Here is a 24,920-nt window from a genome sequence, read left to right as displayed (position 1 = left end):
ATAAAATGAAAATGTAAGCAAATCTTCACCTATAAATGTCAATTTTTCTGGTTCTTCACTTTCGTACCATGTTTTCCATTCGGCGTTATTTTCAGAAAACGAATATAAAATATCTGGAAAGCCTGATACATTTTTCACGAGTGCACACAAGTTATACCATATTTCGTCAGGCAACCATTCTTTAAAGAATAACTATAATTTAGTTACACATATAGAAAAATCCTATGTAAGTAGTAAAGTTTTTTCCCTTATTTACCTTTGACAGGATTAATTGGTCCATTTCTTATATTTAAAGTGCCGGCACTATTAGCTTTTAAAAGAAAATTTATATCGTCATTTTTAATGACATCCTGACTAGAATGAATCTTTGTACATATGAGAAAAGACAATATCAACTGATGTTTTTTAAAGATCATACAGCAAACTCTCCTTAAAAATAAAAAATAAAAAATAGCTAAGAAACATGCATTTAAAATTTTAAATAATATAGCAATTCTTCAATTAAGTAATACGAACACATATTGACAAAGCCATGGAGCTTTTGTATCTTAAATGATGAAATTTGTTTTTGAGCGAATGAACTATTGTAGTAACAAAGCTTTTAAATAACAACAAACAGTACAATTACAACGCGCAATCAAAGATTCAATCCACCAATCCATGCTTGATTTTCTTCAGTCTGACCAATATTTGAATTTCATCCAAAGGATCGGAATCGAATCCAACATTCAAAATTGATTGTTTCGATGTTTGATGAGATCATTGATGTTCCACTTTTCCATGTTTCAGTATTATCGATTTTCTCGAAAACAGTTCAATGATTTTCTATAATATCTATATAATAACTATTCAGATAAAAAACAAATATGAAGAATTCAAATAAATAAAGAATCTAATAAGATATATAAGAAAATTACAATTATTATTACTTTTTTTAAATTAAAATCAACATCTGAGAATATTGGTGCCCGGAGCTTTTTCGATGTGCGACAAATTAATTATATTAATTAATATTATAATCAAATAGATATTTAATTCTTACTTGTACATAGCAAATGTATAATATTCATTAATCAAATCCAATCTTTCTGCAACAATTTCTGATTTTGGTGATTTTTTAATGCACTCTCCAAGAAAATCTACGTAGTCATTGAAAGAAAATTTATACATTGGGTCTATATTCAATAAATCATCTAATATTAGTAAAATAAGTGTTGCTCTGAGTGCACATGGAGTGAATTCCTACAAAACAAAATAATATGTAAAGATTTACTTTATATAATAGATCATCCAGAAGTGTGACTGTATAGAAGCACTGCATAGTGTTTGACGCGAAATTGCAGAAAAAAGTCTCTTTGCATTATGGCCTCCATATAATTACTTTTATTTAAAATTTTTATTTTGGAGGATAATAGTTGGTTTCAAGGCATAATAACAGGCTTCTGACTGTATATATACACAGGCTTCTACTAGGTATATTGTTCCAATTGCAATTAAGGAAGGGACAACCTTTTAGAATTTCCTTATAATTTGTTGGAAGACTTTAGAGCCTGCCAAATGGTAATATCTCAATTCCAGTAATCTTCTCAATTCTCAAACAATCAGTATCAGACTAAAACTCCTGAAGTGCTTTGCTGAAACAATTGTCGGTTTCAGATATTCATTTGAAGGTAAGCCTAATCAGTGCTGGAGTTTTTAGCCTTCGTTCATAGCTGATATGGTACCATATCTAATAATTAGTGGCACGACACACTAACTGGCCTTCTAATGAAAGACAACCCAGTTTGCCCCTATTAACTGGTAGGCGTGACGTCTTTAAAGAGAATGTCAATGGCAAAGATCTCTAACCTCCTTCATAGGAACTATTTTATTACAATATTATCTTATTTTTTATACAAGAGTCTTCCCCCATTCTTATCACTAATTGAGCAGTAACAACATACTTATATTTACGCTCACCATGTCATACATTATATGTTATCGTTGATTTTATCCATAGTAGCACACAAGTTTACTGTTACCTTGACCTGTTTCGTACCTTCATCCATTATCAGAGGTAAATACTTTAGTGTAAAGATTTCTACTTCACTGTTTCCATCTCGCTTAATACTTGCTGACTAAGTGAGGGAGGTTACATGGTATCTATGTGTGTTGTTCAACATTCACTGAATCGTAAAAATAATGAAATAAAATAATGAAACCTATTAATTAAAGGCCCTGTACGTTTAGTTTGGTCTGTTTTAGAATTGTAAAGTTTGAGTTGGACTTTATACGGGAGGTGCTAGAATCTAAGCATGGAAACATATGGAAACGGATACATAAGTGACGTCGAAATCTCTACACCAAACCGATTATTCTACCTCTAGCGATGGATGAAAAAACAAAACTGGTCAGGCATACAATAAACATGCGTGTTGCTATTATGGATAATATCAACGATATTATTCAGCACTGCGGACTGAACATTTTTAACATTATATGTTTGTCTGGTGAAAATATTTATTTACCTGAAATACTTTTTCCGTTTCTAAAAAATTTTTTTCAGTCCGTGATAACTCATTTTTTGCTTTTTTAAGCTTAGTTGTAGTTTTCCTAAATTTTTTAAGCAAATCAGGTCGTTCCAAAAATTCTTCATCGCATTTGCTTAACTCACTAGAAAATTAAAATTAACCAGACGTCATTGTACATAATATAGTTCATTTTGTCCGCCATAGTGTCATTTTATTTAGACTGAATTCTAGATTTTCACCTAACTTCAAATATTTAAGTCTTTCAGTTACAATGTTTCCGTAAACTTCACTCTACATTTTATAATATTTTTATGTATAATATAACCTTCTTCATAACCGATCAGTCAGTATGAAGTCAAGTTCTTTTTATAAACCTATTGAACCAATAAGGTAAAGTAATCGCCTATTTTTTCAGGCGGGGCTTAACGTCCAACAACCAATTAAGTGTCGTGGACGGAGGCGTCTAAGCAAACATACTTTACTGTAAATTTCTTTTTTTAACCATTAAATAAAATCCAAGGCCTAAGACCGGGAATCGAACCCAGTACCACAATGCATGTTTATTGAACAAATATCTGAGGTTAAATGCAAATCCGAAAACTTGAGATGCATAGAAAACAAGCGATGACGGATAAACTCAACGGCAATAAAATAATGGGCAGCAAGAAGAGACAAGTTATTTTGAAATGACTGGTCAAATATTAACTATTCAAAAATGAAGGAAAACCATAATTTTATATACAATATATTATAATAAACTATAAAATAAGAAATAATCAGCTATTTATCAGCTACTTTACTCGTTTAATTTGAGTGGATCTTAGAAAGAAGCAGTTGCAGTTTGCCATTTTGATATATTAATTCTATTCATTATGCAATTACTTTTTGACATAAAATTACTCACGTAATAAAAAAAATATTAATTCATGATTTACAAAAAACATCATACATATCAAAATATTTTTGAGCATTGATTAAGATATCAAAATTATCGAGATTGAATTTGTGCTAAAACTACACGGCGTTTTCTCCTCCTAAGACTCTCTGGGAAGAGAAATGACACTTCATTACAAGTTCTAGCCTTAAGCTAGAAAATTTACGACAGCAAAATTTTTTAAAAGTGATTTTTTTTTCTCTTCTCATTACGTATTCTTGTAATAGAATAACATCATGGCTCAATACTTACTGCAATAAATCGTTTTCAAAATCATTAATTCTCTTCTTTCCACGAACTATCTGTTGGATTTGTGTTTTCTTCTTCGAATACAGAAGTGGATTTTCTGTGTTGATTACAACATTTAGTAGCTGAGACTCCAATCCTAAGAAACAGAAATAAATGTAAGATGAGCAACTTTTCTCTGAGATAACTTTTATTAACATTTTTTTTAACCAGAAATTTTTTCTAAGAAATAAACTTCGTTATTTCGTTAAGAATTAATGAGCAGAAAAATGTTTGAAAATAAAATACATTTAATATAGATATACTATAATATTAAAATATTAAAGAAAACTGTGAATCCTATGTATATGCCCATTGTAATAGAAATGATTCAGAAGAAACCTTCAAAACCTGATAAGGAAAAAAATTTAAGGTAACACTTTATCCTACTTAGGACATCAAATCTCCCCTGTTAATTCATTTAATGTGGAAAATCGAGAGGATTCCAGAATAATTAGATTCAAACAACCACAGAATCTCCAATAAGAGAGCTTTCAAACAGGTGAATATTTCTTCCATTCGGCTGAATCCTTTAAGTACCTCCCATACCCGATAATGGCACGATAAAGTGTAACTTTCAAAATATCATCAAGGCTTGCAGCCAAATCGGTTATCTATTTAGTTAGCACATGGGCAAGGGAGAACAGTGTACTAATTAAGAAAATCAAATTATAAATAGATAAACTAAATGAGAGGTGACGACAGCAATTAATAATGAATAAGTTATGAAGAACCAGATGTGGAGAATAGGATGACTGGAACTTAAGGAGAGAATGGACTCGAAAGTCTACCAAGAAGTATTTTCTTCGCAAAGCCAAGCAGGTGAAGAAAAAGAGACAGATCCTGCCACAGATAAAAGGCAGTTATGCCGGAACTACTGTGAAAGAGGTCAGGACAGTACAAGCCAGGAGTAGGAACAGAAACATTCCTATTATCTTGAAAAATTGTAATTTAAATTATTGTAACTGCCACCATGAGATGATGAAATTTAAAATGAATATACAAGTTAGTTCTCAAAGAAAAATATAATTTACAAAATAATTACCACTTTTATTTAATGAAAAATTGACGACTGTAGTTTTCATGAATAATTTTGGAGAAAAATGTGGATTCCTTAATCCGCTTACCATATAAAATCTAAAATTTTTATTATAATTTACTAATTTTTTGCCTAATTTGAATTTAAGCGTATTTCCTGCAAAAATTAAAGAAGATAAATGAATTCATGTACTATTAAAATCAGTTTAACTAAGTCAAGCACTAAGTTAAAAGACATTTCTATGAAAGAGGAAAGTGCGCAAAATAGAGTATCAATAATATTTGAATCAGTCACAAGGTCAATATTATGCCATGGAGGCATAATTCTTATGATGTTGTCGAGATAGTCTAGAGATTCTTACTAAAGAAAATATTTTATATTGTTCCTTTCATATTGTACAAGGTGTCAAAATGGACTGAACTCGTCTTGATTCAATCTAAGGTTTTTGTTTTGGTTTACTACCGATCTGTCATAACTATTTAACCTACCAGTAAAAGGATAATAATCTAAAATTATTTAGTTACTTTTAATTTAATATGCGATACTTAAGATAAATAATGAATAATATACGAGAATGCATGATATTAAAACGATTTCATTAAATCGAAGAAAATGCAATGAAAAAGTCCAAAAGAAAAATTTTCAAGAACATTCTCATTGAAGTATTTAATCCTTGTTTTGAAATTTTTCCAGAAGTGACGAATTTAGAAGAAATTTATGATAAAATACCCATACCCAAAGTAACAATAACTATTATACCTTTTTCAACCACAACTTTCTTTAAAACGGGTAAAAGGGCCGGATCCATATTCTCTTTCACATTTCGAATTATAACAGGGATTCCCAAAACTATAGCAGATTCAATTGAATCCAAAATATCGTCGTCATCGTATTCAATTATTTTTAGAAACTGAAAATAATATTAGATTTTTTTTTAATTAAGGTATATCTATAATTGGTCATTGGTATCCAGATATTGTCAGAGCTCTACCAACCTTTAAATAAATTCCCTCATATAAACAATTAACTATCGTTCTTTATTCGATGACTTAAATGTTGGGATTGTAATAATCAAGCAAGCTTCATATAGATATATCTATATTTCACTGAATTTGTATGGTATTGAAATTCGTGTAATGTTAAGGTGAATTCAATGATTTTTAAATCCTAACTATGATTAAAATTGCCAGACTGAAAGTTCTTATTACCAGAACTGTTCTTTTTCGCATTCATATTCCGATAGTTTCGAATATCATGCACAAAACTTGTTACTTTAAAAAATTATTCTTCAAGGATATGCCACGCTTCCCTTTAAATCCTTTTGCTACAGTAAATCTATATTGTTGGCAAGTAACTAATATTTTGTTAAAATTCGAAGCTTGCAGAAAAGCTGGGTTGGAGCTTTGGTAAATGTTCATTCCAGCCTTTTTTTAATTTATTGAGAACGAGAGGTATAACATGAGTTATGGAAATCCCTGGAAGGCATATATTAATAAGGTTTAACAAAAGTCTACGTTTTTTATATAGTAGTACTTTATTAGTTTCTTTTTAGCAACTACTCCTTTGTTCCCGATGAGCAAGCTAAGACATTTTAATTTTAATCTCGGCGTTTGAATAACTTCATTGATGTTTGGTGTTTTACAATAATTTAACACCACATACTTCGTGCTGAATGTTTCAAAATTAAAGGAGTTTAAATTTCTTTCTCGTCCTGCTTAGCCTAGATCTCACCCATCACTTATTCCGATCCTTGGCTTCTTTTCCAGAAATAAAATGTTTACTAATGAAAAGAGGAGAAAAAGAGTTGTAATCTATGCCACCAAAGAAACTTCAAGAACTAAAGAGGCATAAATTACTAACCCAAAGTCAGGCTGAATGGATTTTATTTTAAAGAACAAGGATGCCCTAAAACTAATAACAGTATACAATAAATACCTCACTAGGCCCTGTCTAGTAAGCTAAACAGATAGTTCCTTATATTGAGTAGGTAGGGTAATTACTTTCAAGTAATTCGCGAGTGTGGATCGAGTAAATCGTGGAAATTTCATAAATCGTTTTAAGAAATTCGCACATCCGATCCAAGGGATTGTCTTCAAATTTATAAATTTAAACTCATCTAATGTCATTTGCCACAAAATGAATTTTTCTTAAATTTGATAAATTTACGAACATTAATAAGTTTTCAAAGTCTGAGGTGTAGACATTAACATCCAAGAAAATGATAGTAGCTAGTTTCTAAAAACTGAGAATTCAACAGTAAATGATACTTCTCCTTGAGGGATTTTGAGTTCTAAGAAATTTTCCTGCTTTATGGTGATACGGAAAAGTAAGTTTCTTGCGATTTGTGGAATGAAAGTTTTCTAAAAACCATTTTTCCTGGCTCAAGTGGCCACAAAATTTATAATAGTCGACATTGAAAATGTAACACTATCGCAATATATCTCTCGCTAGTAGTAATCGTAAAAAAAAAATAAAACTTCATCGAGTCGTTTTTACTTACATATGACGATTCCATTTCTACCAACCATCTCCACGCTTGTAAGTGTGGATCAATAATTAATGGCCATCTGATAGATTTTTTTATTATTACAGCATTCTCAACGCTAAATTCGTCTACCGGAAGTCCCTTATCATTCCATTCTTTGATGACTGATTGTTCAAGTTCAAAATCACCAACATTAAAATCTTCTGAAAACGGTATTTCACTTTCATTTAACTAAAATAAAGATAAACAAAAAACAAATAAATAAAAAATCTTATACTGAAATACTCAAATAGAAAAATTATTTGGAATGAATTATTGCCTTCTTTTCGAGCATTTACAAGTTGGGAAATCGACAAATTACTTTTAGATAGGACATCTTTTGAAAAATTATTACTATATAAATCAGAAACCACCAACTTAAAATAGTTTTTGCACAAGTGATCAGTTCAAATAATATGGGTCGTGCTTTATTTTCAACCTTCTAAATCCAATCTTCTAAAATCAATTTTGTCAGCAAAGAAATGCACATCTACTTTTCTTTAATTTGGATACAAATACGATTCAAATTTGTAAGAAGCTTCATCATTAATTCAAAAAATTATATTGTATACTTTGATACTTAGTGCTGGAACTTTTTTTTTGTTTCATTTTAGTAATATAAACTCTGTAATCACTGCCACTTTCTTTTCTCGAATCAACAATACTTTTCTCAGAACATAAATCTTTGCTTTAATTCATTCATTTAAACTTTAAATTTTAAACCTTTTCAGAAAACGTATACATTTTTTTTGTGTTAGTATGGGATAATACAAAAAATAACGAAAGATAAAAGATTAAATTAATCGCTTTAGCAGTGGTAAGATATTCTATAAGTTGCTATATTCTATTATTTTATTTATTTATTATTTACTATTTAATTATTTCATTCTATTGTTATAGAATGAGATTTTTAATTAAAAGCCAAAGAACTCATACTAGCAAAAAGTCAAGCTCTTATGGTTATTATTCTCTTTTAGTACAATTTTAAATCTTTAGCACTTGATGAATTGCTTAGAGTGACAAGAAATATAGACACAATTTTTTAAAAATGACTGGCTGAGAAAGGCATAAAACAATAGGCGGAGCTTTTAACAATAACCTTTTTTTGAGGAAAAAGGTTAAATATCCAAAGAAGAATAATGAAAATAATTTAAGAAATCTAATATCACTTACATAAGTTTTCCACCTTGCCATAAGCCAATCCCTAAAAGATGACAGTATTGGTCCCATAAATATTATACAACCAGCTAAAAATGTACAATCACCAGCAAGATTTCCAAGAGATGTTTTATACTTTTCAATACATTCAGTCCATCTTGCATATTCATCAGCCAAACTGCTTACCAAATTGTTTCCTAATTCTATTTGGTTTTTAAGCACATCAGCCTAGCAATAAAAACATACAATTATTAGTAAAAATTAATTAATTGGTACTTCTTTTTTTATACGAGTCCCAACAAATTAGGAAAAAGATTCTCGATTAAGTAAAAAGATCTTTTTTAGAAAGACAGAAAGAGAGCAAAGATTCTATTTTTGTCATTTTCTTTAAGTATATTATTTATTTTCTCCGATCGCACACATAACTACTTTTTAGTTTTCGAGTTGATAAAGCCATCCATTACCTGGTTAACTTTCAGCACCTCAACGTGAGGTACCAAAAAACACTATTATAATTATAGTTTAATAGTATAATATAGTGGTAATAGTATAAAAACGCTAATATGGAAAACAATTCCAATAATACATATTTCATGGATAGTTCGCTTTAATTTTTGTTAGATCCGGTTGGATTCAACTCTTTGCAAAAAAAAAAAACACAAATTTTGTTTCCGTTAAGAGATTAATGCTTCATACATACATTCATAAGGAAATAAATAAATACATACAGACAGACACATACACACTCACAAAATATATCTTTTCTATATCTTTAAAGCTCTATTAAATTTTTAAATTTTACTTGTTTAAATAAAATATATTTCTCCATGATCCTATTTTGAAAATTATATTTAAAAGATGTAATTTTTCTCTGCAATGTTTTAATTTCATTCTGGTGGTAAGCAAAGTTCTCTTCTTGAAGTTGGATTTCTTCTAAATCTTTATCTAATAATTTTATTTTGGGTCTGACGGATCTAAAAAAAACAAATAATAAATCATTTGTATGTTACATACGATTTTTTCAATTTTTTTTTTTTTTTAGTGATTTCAAACACATAAATGATGGCGTTTGTTGATATATTTTTTACTGCGTAAAGAAATATAAATTACAATGAAAGAGAGTTGGGACTAAATACATAGAATCTTAAAAAAAAACAACATAAGAAAGTACAATTCATTTCCAAATTAAAAACAAAGAATAACCAATATAATTATAGAGTTATTATTTGTTTAAATAAACTTATTATTATTATAGAGTTTCATATTAGAAAATATTCATACCAAGAATCATTTGGAAAAAAAAGATAATACAAAAGACAGATAATAGATAATTTAGAAAAAATATTCAGAAATTTTACATGAGCAATATTTATGTTAATGATAATAATAAAAATCCACACAAATTTTAATAGAAACTTCGCCTTTACCCACTCACTGAAATTATTAGAAAAACCTTTTTTATTTATTTTTTTACTATTAGCTCTTCATAAAACTGTAAGCCATGAGAACAAGAACAGTGAGTGAAGAAAAACGTAATTTCTATTAAAATATCTGTTTAATTATAGTTTTCAATTAAGACCATAACCTCCGCGTACGCCAGAAATACTCTACTACAATAACAATCAATTTTAATTTACCACCTGCTGTATTCATAAACCGGACCAGTCACGTGTACTAAGTTCATACTATAAATCAAGAAAACCACGATGAACAAGTCAAGAATTAAAGAGGGGATTTTCATGTCTGGAAATGTAAAAGAATAAATAGGCTTATACATTAATATTTACTATTTCATTTATTGGAGAGCTTTGCCTTTGCGAACATTAGCATTATGCTTGTAATCATGATTGTACAGGCATAATATATTGGCTGAATACATGATTAAAAAAAACTGCGGCACAAGAGATGCGCATTTGTATTTAGAAAAAAAGGTTATTATTTTTTAAAAAATAATAATAAAAATTAATTTTATTTTTAAAAAATAAATATTTTGGGTTGGCACAGTCTTGGAATCTAATAAGAAGCTACTAAGAGTTTTTTTCACATCACCCACTTAAAAAAAACTTTTTAAAACCTTTAAGATATAATTCGCAAGGATAATTTGCTGATTAAACTGATTTTTAAAAATAAAAAATAGAAATTTTACATTTAAAACTAGAATTTTTTTTTAAAAAAAACCTTACTTGTAGGCTGTAGCATAATCCTGTACTGCCAGTACCCATTTAGCCAGATTTTGAACAGCCACACCATCTGATCCAGTGCTTACCGCATCGAAGTAGGCATTATATGTATATTCAGTTAAATCTTCTAAAACTTCATCAGGAACGTTATTTTTGTCAAAGTTTATCAACTGAAAAATAATATATATATATACAATGGAAAACTATTTACCTTAATACATTTACTAAACTAAACAGGTTTTCTAATAAGATATCCCCAAATTATAACATTAAAAAAATGTTGCCAAATTTAGATGCCTCAATGCTCGGTCAAACTGTTATAAATTGAAATAAATAAATAAATAATTGAAATAAATAATTTGCATTCAATTTCGAACATTTTCCGTGGCTGAAACAAGTTACTTTTTAATACTCACTAGATGGTCATACATCCTTCATAAATACCGCAACGAATGTCACTCCACAATTTATTATTTAACGAAGTGATCTCCTAAACCAGTGGAATGAGATCGACATGGACTTGCCACATTTTACTTGATATTTCAAAACGAGCCCAACAAGTGTCACCTTCGCGTTGAATTTTTTTAATGAAGAGGATGAAGTGACGATAAATTTAATTATATGATATAGTGTAAATTTCATTTATTAAGAGTACAGTAAACATGCAGCTTTATGTAAAGCTGGGAGTTTTTTATTTTAAAATGAAATAAACTAAGTAAGATCCAAAAGTGATTGCTTTAAGATAATGAATTAATGAAAAAATATAAAATTTAGCAAAAGATAATAAGGAACACCTATTTATAAAACCTTTTCAAGCTATAAAACGAGAAGAGATACAAAATGACTTCAATTTTTATTTCTAGTTTGTAATTTCTAGCTTGATGCGTGGATTTAAGACCATTTCATGACTGAAAGCGTTTGCTCGTAGCCCAAGTAGTAAAGAAAACACAAATGCGATTTAAAATTTATTACAAACGATTCGATGGTAAAAATTTTTTTTATCCAAAATAATCGGATTTACTGTAAGGAGAAATGCACCTTGACGGTGAAAGATTAATTAGTGAACAGTGTCGCACTCAATTTCAACTTTCAACATATACTTCTATCGTAAAGTCTTCGCCAGGCGCATTGGCATCACTACACTAGAGAGTTCGTTCCATTTAGTCAGTTGTTAGAAAAACAAAGAACATACAAGTTTTCACAATCATTAGAAAGATTAAGATTAAGGAAAAATCCAATGTGTTTATGGTTATAAGTAAAAAACAAGAGGCTTTCCTTACCCTCTCTAGAAAGTCAAAGTCAGCAATAAGAGTTTTTGCGTTGTCCCAACTCGGTGGTAGCTGTAAAAGTACCATTACAGCTTTGAAAACTAATGTTACATTATAAGGTGGAACTTCAAAAAACTCAATTTCTTCAAAATCGTCTTTATTCAATAAATGTAAAGTCTGGAAAGAAAATTTTCAATGTTAAAAAAGAAATTGTAAATTTATCTATTTAGAAAAATAAAATTTAGTCAACACAAGTAAACAATTAATAATCAGTTAATAATCGAATTATTAACGGTTATCACAAGTACTCAAAATATAAGTGCTTCAACTGAATTTATAAGCCTGGAGCATGCGTATTTTTGTTTTGTATTGTTTTTTTTTGTATCCCTGGCAAGTTTCGGAGATTCATCCATCATGACAGGTTCGTTAATCAGTTTGGTGTAGAGAATTTTACTACTACTATCATCTACTTCATCTCACACTACACTTGCTAACTGAGTTACATGGATTTTCTTTTCATTAATATTGCAAATAACACATACACCATGTGACTTCCCTCACTCAGACAAGTGTAGAGTAAATGCGAGATAATGACTTAAGACCTTAACACATGTTCAACATATCCTTCAGCCTACAGCAAACGCAGAGGAAAATTGTAATAATACTTACAATTTACTCGTACACTTTTACACAGTCACACCAAGGCACCAAATGTTGCGATTTTAATGGAAGATAATCAAAGGAAGTATTTTTTATTATTCAATATATATATGTGTGTGTGTGTGATGATGAAGCCTTTGTCAACTTTGGAACCGTTATTTTCCGAAAGAAGGCGGAAAGTTGATGTTAGTAATTATTTTCTGAATTGAAAACACGTCAAATCTCCAGGGCTTTAGAAATCTCTAGGATTCTTGCTCCTGGTTCTATATATATTATATAGAATATACGATTGGAAAATATCCCAATTTATGGATTATTAATGGCTGATTATAAACAACTAAAGTATTCCTACTAAAGTATCAAAGTAACGTATTATGTCTTCCAGTACTTTAAAGAAAATAAAGAAATAAGTTAAAAACACATAAAATTGGAAAGAGTAATCAAAAATGAAACATCAGAAACCGTAAAAATACTTAAAAAAATAAGAGGTGCCTAATTTTATCTATTTCTTGAAAGTTACAGAATGTCATTTATTTATTATGAATAGCTCACACAACGTACTTAACGTACTAAAAAGATCCTTCCTTAACAAACTGTCCCGATTTTGGTTCGAAAAGTTATCGAACAGAATTAAAGAAAATATATGAGATGATAGAACGAAAGTATGAGCCAATTTTGAATTAGTGAGGAAACACGGTTTCTGTGGGTTTTTATGTATATTATTAAGAAAGAAAAACATTTCTAGCTCTCAATTTCTTTAGTTAACTTTTTAAAAGTGATTTCTATTACAAACATTTATCTTTCTAAAGCACCTTTTTTTATGATAATAATAATAATCATCAAATTTCCTCTACTAGAAATCTCAATTTACAATTAGTAACTTTGTATAATATTCTAATATTAAAGTTGTCAAAGTTTACTTTCGCTAGAAACAGCGCTATGTAAAAACTAACTTAAACCAAAATCATCCAGAAACAGTTATTTGCAAAGTAATAAAACTAATTTCCCTCGAAAACTAAATCTTGTCATAAACGTGTTTTTTATAAAATGGTTTATATAGTTATAACTTACATAAGTTGTAGATATAACTTATAAATAACTCTCTCATCTAACAAAACATAGAACTACACCTCAATGGCTGCTTCGTAAGCAGGTGTCACTGGTTTAAGATCTACCATAGCAGCTTGTAACTTTTCATTATAGTTCTCTTTTAATTGACTAAGTTTCTCCATATTTTCAGCTATTAGTTCAATTTGTTCATTTAGCTTTGCATTATTCATCTGGAAGTTTTCAATAAATTGTTGGCAGTCTTTGTTTATGGTTGCAACTGAAATATAATGAAAAATACATATCACTGATTTTTGAGAACGCACTGTTATTGTACTATTAACATAAGAAATGCTATCTCTGATCGGCTTTTTTATAATCTTTTAAATGGAAGAAAAATCTCAATCTGCGGAATTCAAGATAATTAAGCTTTGCTGAAGACTCTAAATGAATATACATTTCTGGAATAAGAAATCGCTGTTTTGTAAACGGTTCCATGTATGTTTCAATAACAAAACAAACTTATCAAAACTAATTTACTAATGTTTCAGAGATTAGAAAACCTAATTAGTATCTCTACTATCACGAATTCAAGTGAAAGTATAAAAATCCAGCTGTTCTGGTATTCTAAAAAATTATAGGTTGCTTCAAACTAGTGACTTTTTTCAGCTTCAATTTATGAAACTATGATACATAGCACAATACCGTGGTTTGTGAAATACCAATTTTATGTTTACTACACTAGGTAAGAGGAAATATATTATGTGAAAGTGTCCAATTTTCGATATCGATTTTCACAGGAATATCTAAATAATTAAAGTTCCTTCCAACCTAAAAAAAAGTGGTTTATCACTCTCTCTCTCTCCCTATGTATGTGTGTAGTCAGTGCATCAGTTTGTAGGGATTAGGGACTGAAGCCCCCGAACATAACATGAACTAACATTTTTCCAATGATAGTCCTACTTCTAGTTGAAGCAACTCAGGCCTATCTGATTAGAATCAATAAGTTATTGAGGGACCTCAGCGTAAAACTTGAACAGTTTTTAACTGACCACACTTTGCATCTCAACAGTAAGGACAGAAGACACACCAACTTTTAGCGTTAATAATGTAAAATTAATTATAATGGTTTTTAAGTATAAGCCCTGAAGATGGCTTAGTGAATAGGTTGAAAGCTTGGCGTGAAAGAAAACTCCACAAAAACTGACTGCGGTAAGAGAAAGTCGTGTCAGTGTACACGTTATACTTTTCTTTTTATTTCGATAGTAAACATTAACTTCTAATTTTAAAATCAATGTAATAATGATTATCTAAAAATTAAATTAAAATAAGCTAGAATTCATTCTTATACACTCAACAGCAAAAAAAACCGGACACTCAGATTTGGTCTCATAATTTTGTTAAATACGTTAATCTTTTTAATTTATGGTAAGAATTGGTTTATTTATAAGTTATTTACACAAAATCTGCCACAGATGACTAATTTTTTTTAATTATTAACACAAAATTATAAAATAAAGAAAAAATAAGAAATTAACACATTTTTTTTTAAACTTTATTCTTCATTTTTAACAGGTTTTCTGACAAGGAATGTTCTTCTAATAGCGGGTATTTCTCTCTCCTCTATGGCGAAGGGCCCTAATCCTGTCAGGCAGAGAAGAAATTAAATTTTGGACGTACTCCACCGGCAGAGCATCCCATTCTTCACGAAGAGCAATTTGGAGCTGATTTAAGTCACTAGGAGGAGGATGACGATGTCTAACATGCCTTCCTAAATTATCCCATAAATGGTCTATGGGATTCATATCGGGAGTTCGTGTAAGCCAGTCCAGAACTGTGATTCCCACTTGCTCCAAGTATTCGGTAACAATTCTGGCGGTATGTGGGCGAGCATTATCCTGCATCAAAATGAATTGGTCACCAATAAATGGAGCCAACGGGATCACAGCCTGTAGGAGCACTTCCTCAATGTACCTCCGAGCAGTCAGAGCCCCCATTATCAATGAAAATCAGTTCAGTACGGGCGTGGAAATTGATTTCACCCTAAACCATAACTGATCTCCTTTCGAAAGGTCGAGACTCGCGAAGAGTACATTGAACAAATCGCTCCCATGATCGTCTCCATACTCTGTCTCGATCGTCTGAGTGGTAAGACCAAAGCGAGACTCATCTGTGAATAAAACTGTTCCCCATTGCACTACAGTCCAATGAAAATGCTGGTTGGCAAATAATCCTTTCTCTACAATGCCTTTCCAGGAGTTGGAGCCCTGTCGCGGAGCGCCTTGCTTCAACAAGTCCACGCTCCCTCAGTCTCCGCCATACTGTGTCCGAGCTAACACGCGTATTTCGCGCCACTTGAAGCCTGTCCCGAACCTCAGGAGCAGTTAAATGGCGGTCTCTCAATACTGAGAGCGTGATAAATCGATCGTCAACTTCAATTGTGGCCCTTGGTCGGCCACTGCCAGCCCTCCGTTCATAACTGCCAGTCTCCCGGAAACGCCGAATGCATCATTAATGGCGGACTTCGCTACTCCAAGTGTTTCTGCGATAGATCGGACGCTCCGGTCTTCTCTTGCCAAGGCATCAGCTCAGGCTACATCTACATTCGAAAGAACCATTATTCTGGACCAAAATAAAAAAAAATCACGTCTATTAATGACAGAAAGGCGCGGTTAATAAATTAAAGCTCTTTAAAGTTGCGAAAACCTGCTTACAGTTTAGAAGAGTTCCGTCAGGTAAAGCAGCCTCAAGACAAATAAGCCACATCTGGGTCTTATCTCATGCCCTACTGATCCTGAAGGGATTAGTTCAATGGACTGAGACCCTTCCTTCTCTGTAATAACCAGATTACCCACAAAAACAAACACATCACTGATAATCAGCTTTTAATATAAAAAATATTGTGTCCGGTTTTTTTGTTGTTGAGTGTATATACGAAGAAGAAAGCTAAAAAAAACTTACTTTTTTCAACATTTTCTGTATATTCTGAATTCAGCTTTTCAATTTGAGATTTAACAAAGTTCAAATTTTGCAGTCCCGCAGATAAGTTATTTATTCTACTCCAAAAACGCTTTCTTTTTTTAAATAATTCTCTATGATAAAAAATAAAACATTAATATAAAAATTAACATTAAGCGTAAACTTAGTAAGGGTTATTAGTTGGGGAAACATACGTACATTTTGTACTGTGAAATGAAATCCAAGTAATTTTCAAGAGAAATGTAAATGTACTGCTTACTTTCTACCAATTTCAATTGTAATTCCAGTAAAGAAGCGTATATGTTGGCAAACGCTGACCAAAGTTTGGGATGTAAGTCCTCCTATCATCAGAAAACAAAAAAAAAAAAAAGGTAATTTTATTAAAAAAGAATTTAATTAAAGAAAGTCAAATTCATATGAAAGTAACAAAATACCGGTATTGTAGAATAAACCTTCACTTCATCTGGCCCCTAAAATAGAAAGAAATCATTTTTTTTTATGATAAAAAATATTTTAAACAATTTTCCAATGAATGAACTAATTTAATGCATAGTTATCCGTTTATATTACCAATATTATTAATTATAAATGCAATATTTGTTTTCTTTATTTCTTATCGTATTTTCATCCAGGTTAGTGTAGACTTGACTTCCTGGTTCGTTTCAAAATTTCACCTATGCCAGTTAGTAGTATATGACACAAGAATAAACCTATAAACCCAGACCTTTCACATGAAACTCTGGAGAAGAATGAAAATTTTAGCTTCCCAGAGTGAATGTGACTGAAGTAAACCTTAATGCTGACCGGCACAGCATAATTCTATTAAGTAGATATTTCGCTATGTTTCTTACCATTCCTTTCAGTATACTTGCAGGAACGTCGAAGGAAGTCAAACAATATTGTGCAACCTCAAGCAGAGCATCTTTTGGCCATTCTGTACTCCACATTACAGAGCAACATTTTAACAGCGCTGGATTTTGTTTTAATCGATCACTTTTGGACAAATAATAATCATGAAATCAGAAAAAGGCAATTCAGCGATGACAATTATTTCTAATAAATTAAACTTACGTGAATAACTCTCCAATAGGATTCATTGCGAAGGCAACACGAAGATTATTTCTCACGCGATTGATAAAGTAAGAGTAAACATACTCTTTACCTGTATTAATCCCTTCGTTTTCTGCTTCTTTTTTTAATGTGTAACTTATCTTGATAATGATAAAATTTAATGATTTAGTGTCCTTGCAACATTTGAATATAAATATTTAGTAAATTAATTTACGTATACCTTTTTATATTCTTCCTTAGTGAACAAGTAATCACCATTAACATCAAAGGTGTCTCCTTCACCCACAAAATTACTAATGACGTCCCAAAAAAATTCTTCCGTTATCTTATGTGCACAAAATGAATTAAGTAATGAATCACAAATTTATAAATGCCAACATTCTTATAAAAGAGAAAAAAGGTACATTATAATGAAAGTCAGATGTAAAGTACTTATTTTACATATGATACACCACGTTGAACTGGACAAAAAAGTTCTCATAAATAATGCTCCGATTATCAACAGTTTTAGAGAAAGCAATCATTTTAGAATATTTTTATGATTACGATTATCTATGACCTTGATGCGTTGTAGGTAACGATGTTGATTTCTGGTAAAAAGATACGGCCAAATTTTAGGCATTATTCGACTTCTCTTGTACAGTAAATCAGCGTACTTCACGTTGAAATATCAGAGATAAACGCAAAAGTGAATGTGGCTGTTATAACCCCCGTTTATTTGGCTAATTATGAAAAGATTTCATTAATTTGCAATAAAAATGTATTTAATTTGTTTTTATTTATTTCCTTTAAAAGGAGGCGCATTTAGTGCGTGGTAACTAGGAGATCCCTAGTTCAAGTCCGACGTTTAGCTGCTTTTTATATAATTGGTAAAATGTTATTTATAAAAAGTATTGGTCTATTACACCTAATTTGGTAGTTGGAAGTTAGTCCCGCCTGAAAAAATAGGGGATTACTTAACTTTTATTACCATTAGGAGTGGATCTGAAATTCAAGATTGAACAAGGTTTGAATACTCTTCTAACCGTAATTATAATAATTCGGGAACCAAAATCTGAGTGCTCTGAGTTGTCACTTCACCAAATTCTAAGGTAAAACATTTCTATTAAGTCCTGAGTAAAAGCTTTACTGAAAAGAGAACATAATCATCTATTCTGGCAGCTAGGCTGCTCTAAAAAAAAAAACATTGGAAGCATATGTATGGGTAAGTTGGCAGTCTAAAGGGCAGCTTATAACAATATTATATTTAAATAGGTGCCTCACCTGACGGCATCAGGAGAAATGAAGGCGAGACCAACAGGCTAGGAATGGGACAACACGCCATTCGCAAGTCCAGTATCTGTATAGGTATGTCCACGAACACAAAAATGGCTTTTGAAAGAGCACGTAAGAACGCCATTGAATAATTACAGAAATCATATCTAAATGAAAAGAACTGCTCCAAAACCAGAACCGAGGCGACGCTTAAAAGGTAGGACCAGATTAATCTGGTGCCTGGCTATTTACAGAGAATGGTAGGTAGGAAACATTCTCAAAGAAGGGGTGATTGATGTAAAGCCTTGTGTAGACTACGCTAGAAAAAAAAAGGCCCTGTTTGATTGCGTATCAATATAAAATCTTTGGTGCCTTGAGTCCAGATTGCTTCATATCACAAAAACGACTAATAGCAAATCCTGATCCTTGCTCATAGAAAAAAAAGAGGCAAGCTCAAAAAAAAAAAAATTGGCTGTAGTTTCCACTTATTCAGGGTCCTTCGCATGCTTTAATCTGTAAAAAGTTATTACAAATTTAATAAACGTGCAGATTACCTCATTATCAGACACTATAAATGTTGCAGGTTTTCCAATAATTCCTGTATATTCGAACATTTTTTTAATGTCAATGAGAAATTCACTTAAACCGTAATTCTTAGAAGTGCTTATTTCAAATACTTGGTAGAAGTATAGAAGAGAAGCAACTTTTGTAAGAGTTTTTCGTCCGCTACCTCCTAATTATCATTTTAAAAAAATCATAAAATAAAATACAATAAAAAACAAACTGAACTATTACATTAGCACTAAAACCTATCTTACCAATTCCAACAATTATTAAATGTTCTTTTGGTAAAGTGATTATCCTTGAAATGTAGCATAATGTAATAACAGCTTCTTTAAATAGTATAACATTTAATGGAACAGAGGGCATTTGGTTCAATTCTACTAATTTTCTTTGTAAATATTTGTTTACATCTTTAAATTTAACTTTTTCATACATCATATTGTCGTTCAAGAAAGAACCTACAAAATCAACAGATTAATCACCAAATTTGTTTATTAGTATTAAATATCGGGTGGTGAACCACAATGGGTAGAGTTTTAAATGAAACATACCGCATAATTGAATACTCAGGATATTACACGTAATAAACACAATAAAGTCCTAACTATAAACAAAAACTTCTCGAAAACCGAAAAGGGTGGAATTAAGTGAAGAAGTCTACGGCAAAAGCACATGGCTAATATTGCAGATCAATGTCCAAAACTTAATTTGGACGTCGCTGCCCAACAGGAGACGAGATGTACCAACTGGTAGGGAAGAATTAATAAGAAAGTGCTCCTCGGAGTATAGTGTTATAGCAGAAGAAATGGGACCGGTTAAAGTCATAACAGTAAATTTGAATCTTTTACGTTCTGAACCTGAATCATTTGTACAGTTTAATACCGACAATAGTGTTACAGCAAACGAAATGTAATCGGCTAGTTGTAAAGGTAAATTTGAGTCTTTTACGTTCTGAACCTGAAGCGAAAGAATTTGTAGAATTTAACTCTATCTTAATAGTTTCCCCTTGGGCAGATTCCATATCTCAATGATGTCTGTTACGCCCTACCAAAAGTATTAGTAAAGACAAAAATTATCTACTGGCTTATGTAATACTATTTTATCTCAAATTTGAATAGCTTTGTTTTGGTACACCAATCAATTCTCATGAGTAGTAAATAGAAGTAAATAAATAATGTCTAATGTAATTTTGAAAGCCTGGGCAACAGTTTAGATGATTAAAACAAAATTATATCCTTCATAAATACAATTGTACTTTTTAAGAAAAAAAAAGTTTAATAAAATGGTACTCACAATAAAATGGTAATGTTTGTGAACGGACTAAAAAATCCCAAGGAACCCAAAAGTATTTCTCCACAAAAGGTTTCATCTCATTAAGAATCAGCTTTTTCTCACTTAAGAGAATCAAGAGATAAATAAAAGGTTAACCAATAAAAAAAAAAAAAGTATGTGTATATACTAATAATTAAAATATATTAATTTGAACAATTATAAACTTGAATAATGATAAATTTGAAGGAGGTTAAGAGAATGTCGTATTTTATGTAGGTTCGAATAAAAACTTCGTTTCGAGAACAGAAACAGTTAAGAACGTTCTGAACTGGGAAGTAATTATTGTAAAGGCAATAATATATTAGAAGAAATAGCCGGAAAAAATACTTCTATGAATAATAAATTAACCAATAATAGAAAAATTGAAAATGCCTTTCTATTCAGTTGCACTCCATGAGTTGCCCTCTTCCAAATTAGAATTTTGGCAACACAATTATTTCTTAAGATAGCTGATATAACGTAACCGCCTTTATCTTTATCCCTAACAATGAACGTTACTTCAATGAAGTTTCTTGGAAAAACTTTCAAATGAAAATAATATAACTTGATGTATAGAGAGACGTTAGATTGGAACCATTTCGTTGAATGGTCCTGCCGAATAATCGATTTGGGAATCTAAGTTCAGAGAGGGTCACAATGCGACATTGGAGTTCTAAATAGCTATCTTGCTGATTAAAGATGCAGTTAAAGACGTTACTGCTATTAATGAATCAAAATGTTAGCTCTTTTAGGGGTCTCTAGTGATCGTGAAAGTCAAGTTTACAGTACAATTATTGTAATTGCAAAACCACAATCGCAAATGTATCTTATTTACCATTATTTTTAAATACAAACCTTTCTTCGCAAAGACGATTAGCTAATGTTCTGTAGGCTTCATGAATCCAATAGAGATAATAATCGCATGGACCAACATTTTTTGTATAATCAAATAGCAAAAGACCTTGCAACAACTGTGTGACAACAGAATGTGTTAATTCACAGAATTTTTATATGATGTAGACTTTCTAAAAACTTTGAGCAGTAGTATTTATTGAATAGGGAAGTGTATTTTAAAATACCAACTTTAAGTAATTCAACTTAAAGAGTGAAGCGAGTAAATACTCTTTCAAGTTTGTATTCAATATAAGTAATCATTCAAGCAATAATAATATAATAAAAATAATTCAAGTAATTATTCTCAGGAATTTTCATTGATGGAATTTAATAGTAAATAGGAACAGAATAAATCCTTGATATTTGTAAAAATCTTGTTATTAGGCATTGAAATGGTTCCCTGTAAATTATAATGAATCATTCTAAACTCTTAGTTTAGTTATTTTTTTGTTATTTCTTAAGAAGTTAAAGACATCCATTCCATCAAAAATTACAAAAACAATCTGAGAAATTAAAAATAGCGACAAGCTAGACTTGAACTGGGGATCTCCCACGATGTTTCCAAGTTCCATCAGATGCTGTGGAAGCGGCTACCTATTCGAACAACTAACAGCGACTTTGCTATCTACTCGATTGGTTTATGTACTGCACGATTGGACGGTACAGAGAAATTTAATGAAAATTAATTATGAAAATGTGAATTTATTTTACTTTTTCCTACCTTACCATCCGTTTTTCTGAAATACTTATAAGTGGAAAATTTATGCAGGGTAAACCAAATACTGAGTTAAAAAGAAAAGTTACAAAAGATAATTCTAACAACAAAAAATAAAAAGCTGGGATTCGCCAAGAAAAGTTCCAGTATCCTATAAATGACACAGGAGGTACATCTGTCAACAAATTGACTAATTTCAAGGACATAATAATAGTATATACAGCAGTTTTTCACAGCATTATACTATTCTTGAAAGTGTTTCGCATTCACGTTAGATTTAAACATTAAATATCAAATGAGGAATCAAATATGGATTTACTTATTAAATAATATATCAGAGGAGAGTTAGCTTCCTTTACATATTCATTAGGATTTATAAATAGTTGATTTTATCCGTCATAGCCCGAAACTCGACTGATAGTGGAATTTCATCCTCTATAAGACGTCAATTCGCACAATAAGAAGCAATTCCGCTATAAGACGTCTATAATCACACACTTGTAAACTGAGCCAGAGAGGTTACATCATGTGTGATATTTAAAATGTTAATGAACAATAAAACATTTTTGTAATAATAGTGAATTAAAATTATGAAACTTTGTTAGTAATATTTAAAGGTCTGAATGTTTTGTGCTCAGGTAATGTTTTAGAATTGTAAAGTTGCAATTGTATTTTATATTGGGGGGGAGGGGGCTCATTTTTAATGGGAAAGAATAATTGTTAGATTAAATATTGATAAACATGATTCTAGTCGCTTAATAAATAATGAGTAAAAAAGAAAAATTTAAAGAAATAAATACCTTTAAATAGTAGTTCTCAACTATAATAGTCTCTATTTACAGAAGACAATTATTGTAAACAGACGAATAGGATTTATCCCGTGAAACTGGTAAAATTAAAAGACCGAAACATTTTGTCTAGATTTTGAAATATCATATATGGAAGTTACTTACCATTAGCAAATCTCGAAACGAAAAAATATAATGTAATGTTGACGGTTTCGGAAGAAATAATTTAGAAATGTGACTGAAGAAAGCTACTGATATTTTTGTAAGTGAATCTCCTAAAATTTAAAAATTTTAACTCTTAAATTGATGTCTTGCGAATAAAAACGTTAATGACATTCCTAATTCTGTTTCTATCAAAATAAAATTATATATTTTTTATAAAAGAACTTATACTAACCAAGTGCGTGTACAGTGTCATTAAATAGTTTCAAATTTTCAGATAACACCTTATTGAAGATACTTTCCATCTGAGGTAATGTCAGACAGGGAATATGAAACACAGTAAAATGTGCTGTCACTCTCTCATTAATCGGATTTCTACCACTAGAGCTTGGCCCAGAAGACACCAGAAATGCGATTTCCTATAAAAAGTTTTTTTAACTAATGCATATCTATTCACGTCGTTGATTTTTACAATAGGATACTATATTTTTATTTATTTATAAAATCATTGTATGTGTACATTACAGATATAGAAATAATTTTATGTCATTGATGGAAAAATACAGAGTCAACTTAGAAAGAAAAATCAGGTTCAGGGTGACAAATTGGAAAGCGGATAAGTCAAATCCAATTTTAAGTTCTCGTAACTTTCTGCAAGGTGATATCCACACGGAGGAAAGGTAAGTACAAAATGTAACTGTGCAGCATAATACCTCTATGGATACTGGAAAATTGCAATATTTTCTTTGATGTATGTACATCTATCTTGGACCTCTATATAAAAAAGTAGGAGTGGATTTATAGTAAAATTCAATTAACGGTATTTCTAGTTGCGTATCAAATGAAAATTTGAGACGTTACGTTTGTTAAGAATACGGTTCACTATAAATTCGCCCGAGAAAAACTTTCCACGAATTCCGATTCTTACAGCTTAGGTAGTGAATGACCAACACAAACTCTAAACAAGATTTAATCTCAGTACTTTGACTTAGGCCCGCTGATTGCGAGGCCGTACGCTTTGGGCTAATCATATTCCAGACTGGTAGTAACATGTAACATTATTTATTACTTTTGAATTATTTAAATAAATCAAATCATCAACAATAAGATAGAATTTATTTACCTTAAAATAAAGTTTAGTTTTCTTTTCTCTATCATACCAAAATCCATAATCCATCCATTGCCTTACCAATTCATGAGTGGGTTGGCTACCGTTATTTAATGCTTTGGGTACATTGAAATTATCCAGAAAAACTAATAATTTCCTGTCTATAACACATTTTTTAGATTAAAAGTTAAATACTTTAAACATCGTGAATATTAATTCAAACAATAGTGATATACATCAATAAATCATTTTGTTATAAGATATTTTATTCATATGTTATTACGTAAGAATCTGTAATTATTAATTTCGTTTTTAAATTTCAATCCTAGTTGTCGGATACTTTGCTAGGTGCCAAAAAAAAACCTTCATCGCAATATCGATAAAATAAAATGAGCATAAAGAAAGGTATTCAGTGCGCTGACGTCAACAAAACCGTTAATAAATTTACTGAATACTACTTGAAAACCCA

The 24,920-nt window shown here is 30.6% G+C and overlaps 1 protein-coding gene across 8 annotated transcripts in view; it reads right to left on the bottom strand.

Annotated features, from left to right (window-relative positions):
- The window catches only part of LOC141457348 (dynein axonemal heavy chain 2-like), a 72,493-nt gene that overhangs the window by 6,281 nt on the left and 41,292 nt on the right, over positions 1-24,920 (bottom strand). For 7 of the 8 annotated variants that reach the window (XR_012460320.1, XR_012460318.1, XR_012460317.1 and 4 more), the window contains 26 exons: positions 24,467-24,612; positions 23,579-23,762; positions 23,347-23,456; positions 21,640-21,755; positions 20,767-20,867; positions 19,728-19,931; positions 19,464-19,642; positions 17,876-17,980; positions 17,656-17,795; positions 17,436-17,577; positions 17,019-17,054; positions 16,783-16,925; positions 16,567-16,697; positions 13,689-13,885; positions 11,911-12,075; positions 10,634-10,800; positions 9,253-9,424; positions 8,466-8,678; positions 7,269-7,484; positions 5,528-5,678; positions 4,775-4,924; positions 3,697-3,829; positions 2,508-2,652; positions 1,043-1,242; positions 257-429; positions 30-179 (listed from right to left, as the gene is read on the bottom strand). Coding sequence is in view for 3 of the 8 variants with exons in the window: in XM_074134214.1 (XP_073990315.1) it covers positions 30-179; positions 257-429; positions 1,043-1,242; positions 2,508-2,652; positions 3,697-3,829; positions 4,775-4,924; positions 5,528-5,678; positions 7,269-7,484; positions 8,466-8,678; positions 9,253-9,424; positions 10,634-10,800; positions 11,911-12,075; positions 13,689-13,885; positions 16,567-16,697; positions 16,783-16,925; positions 17,019-17,054; positions 17,436-17,577; positions 17,656-17,795; positions 17,876-17,980; positions 19,464-19,642; positions 19,728-19,931; positions 20,767-20,867; positions 21,640-21,755; positions 23,347-23,456; positions 23,579-23,762; positions 24,467-24,612 (3,969 nt within the window). In the remaining 5 variants the exon portion in view is untranslated. The remainder of the gene's footprint in view (positions 1-29; positions 180-256; positions 430-1,042; positions 1,243-2,507; positions 2,653-3,696; positions 3,830-4,774; positions 4,925-5,527; positions 5,679-7,268; positions 7,485-8,465; positions 8,679-9,252; positions 9,425-10,633; positions 10,801-11,910; positions 12,076-13,688; positions 13,886-16,566; positions 16,698-16,782; positions 16,926-17,018; positions 17,055-17,435; positions 17,578-17,655; positions 17,796-17,875; positions 17,981-19,463; positions 19,643-19,727; positions 19,932-20,766; positions 20,868-21,639; positions 21,756-23,346; positions 23,457-23,578; positions 23,763-24,466; positions 24,613-24,920) is intronic. The other variant, XR_012460321.1, reaches the window with a different exon arrangement.

The sequence above is a fragment of the Rhodnius prolixus genome, unplaced genomic scaffold (genome assembly GCF_049639745.1).
Source record: "Rhodnius prolixus isolate KJV_2025 unplaced genomic scaffold, Rpr scaffold_10, whole genome shotgun sequence".
NCBI classification, from domain to species: Eukaryota; Metazoa; Arthropoda; class Insecta; order Hemiptera; family Reduviidae; genus Rhodnius; species Rhodnius prolixus.
This window is presented reverse-complemented; position numbering and strand designations above follow the sequence as displayed.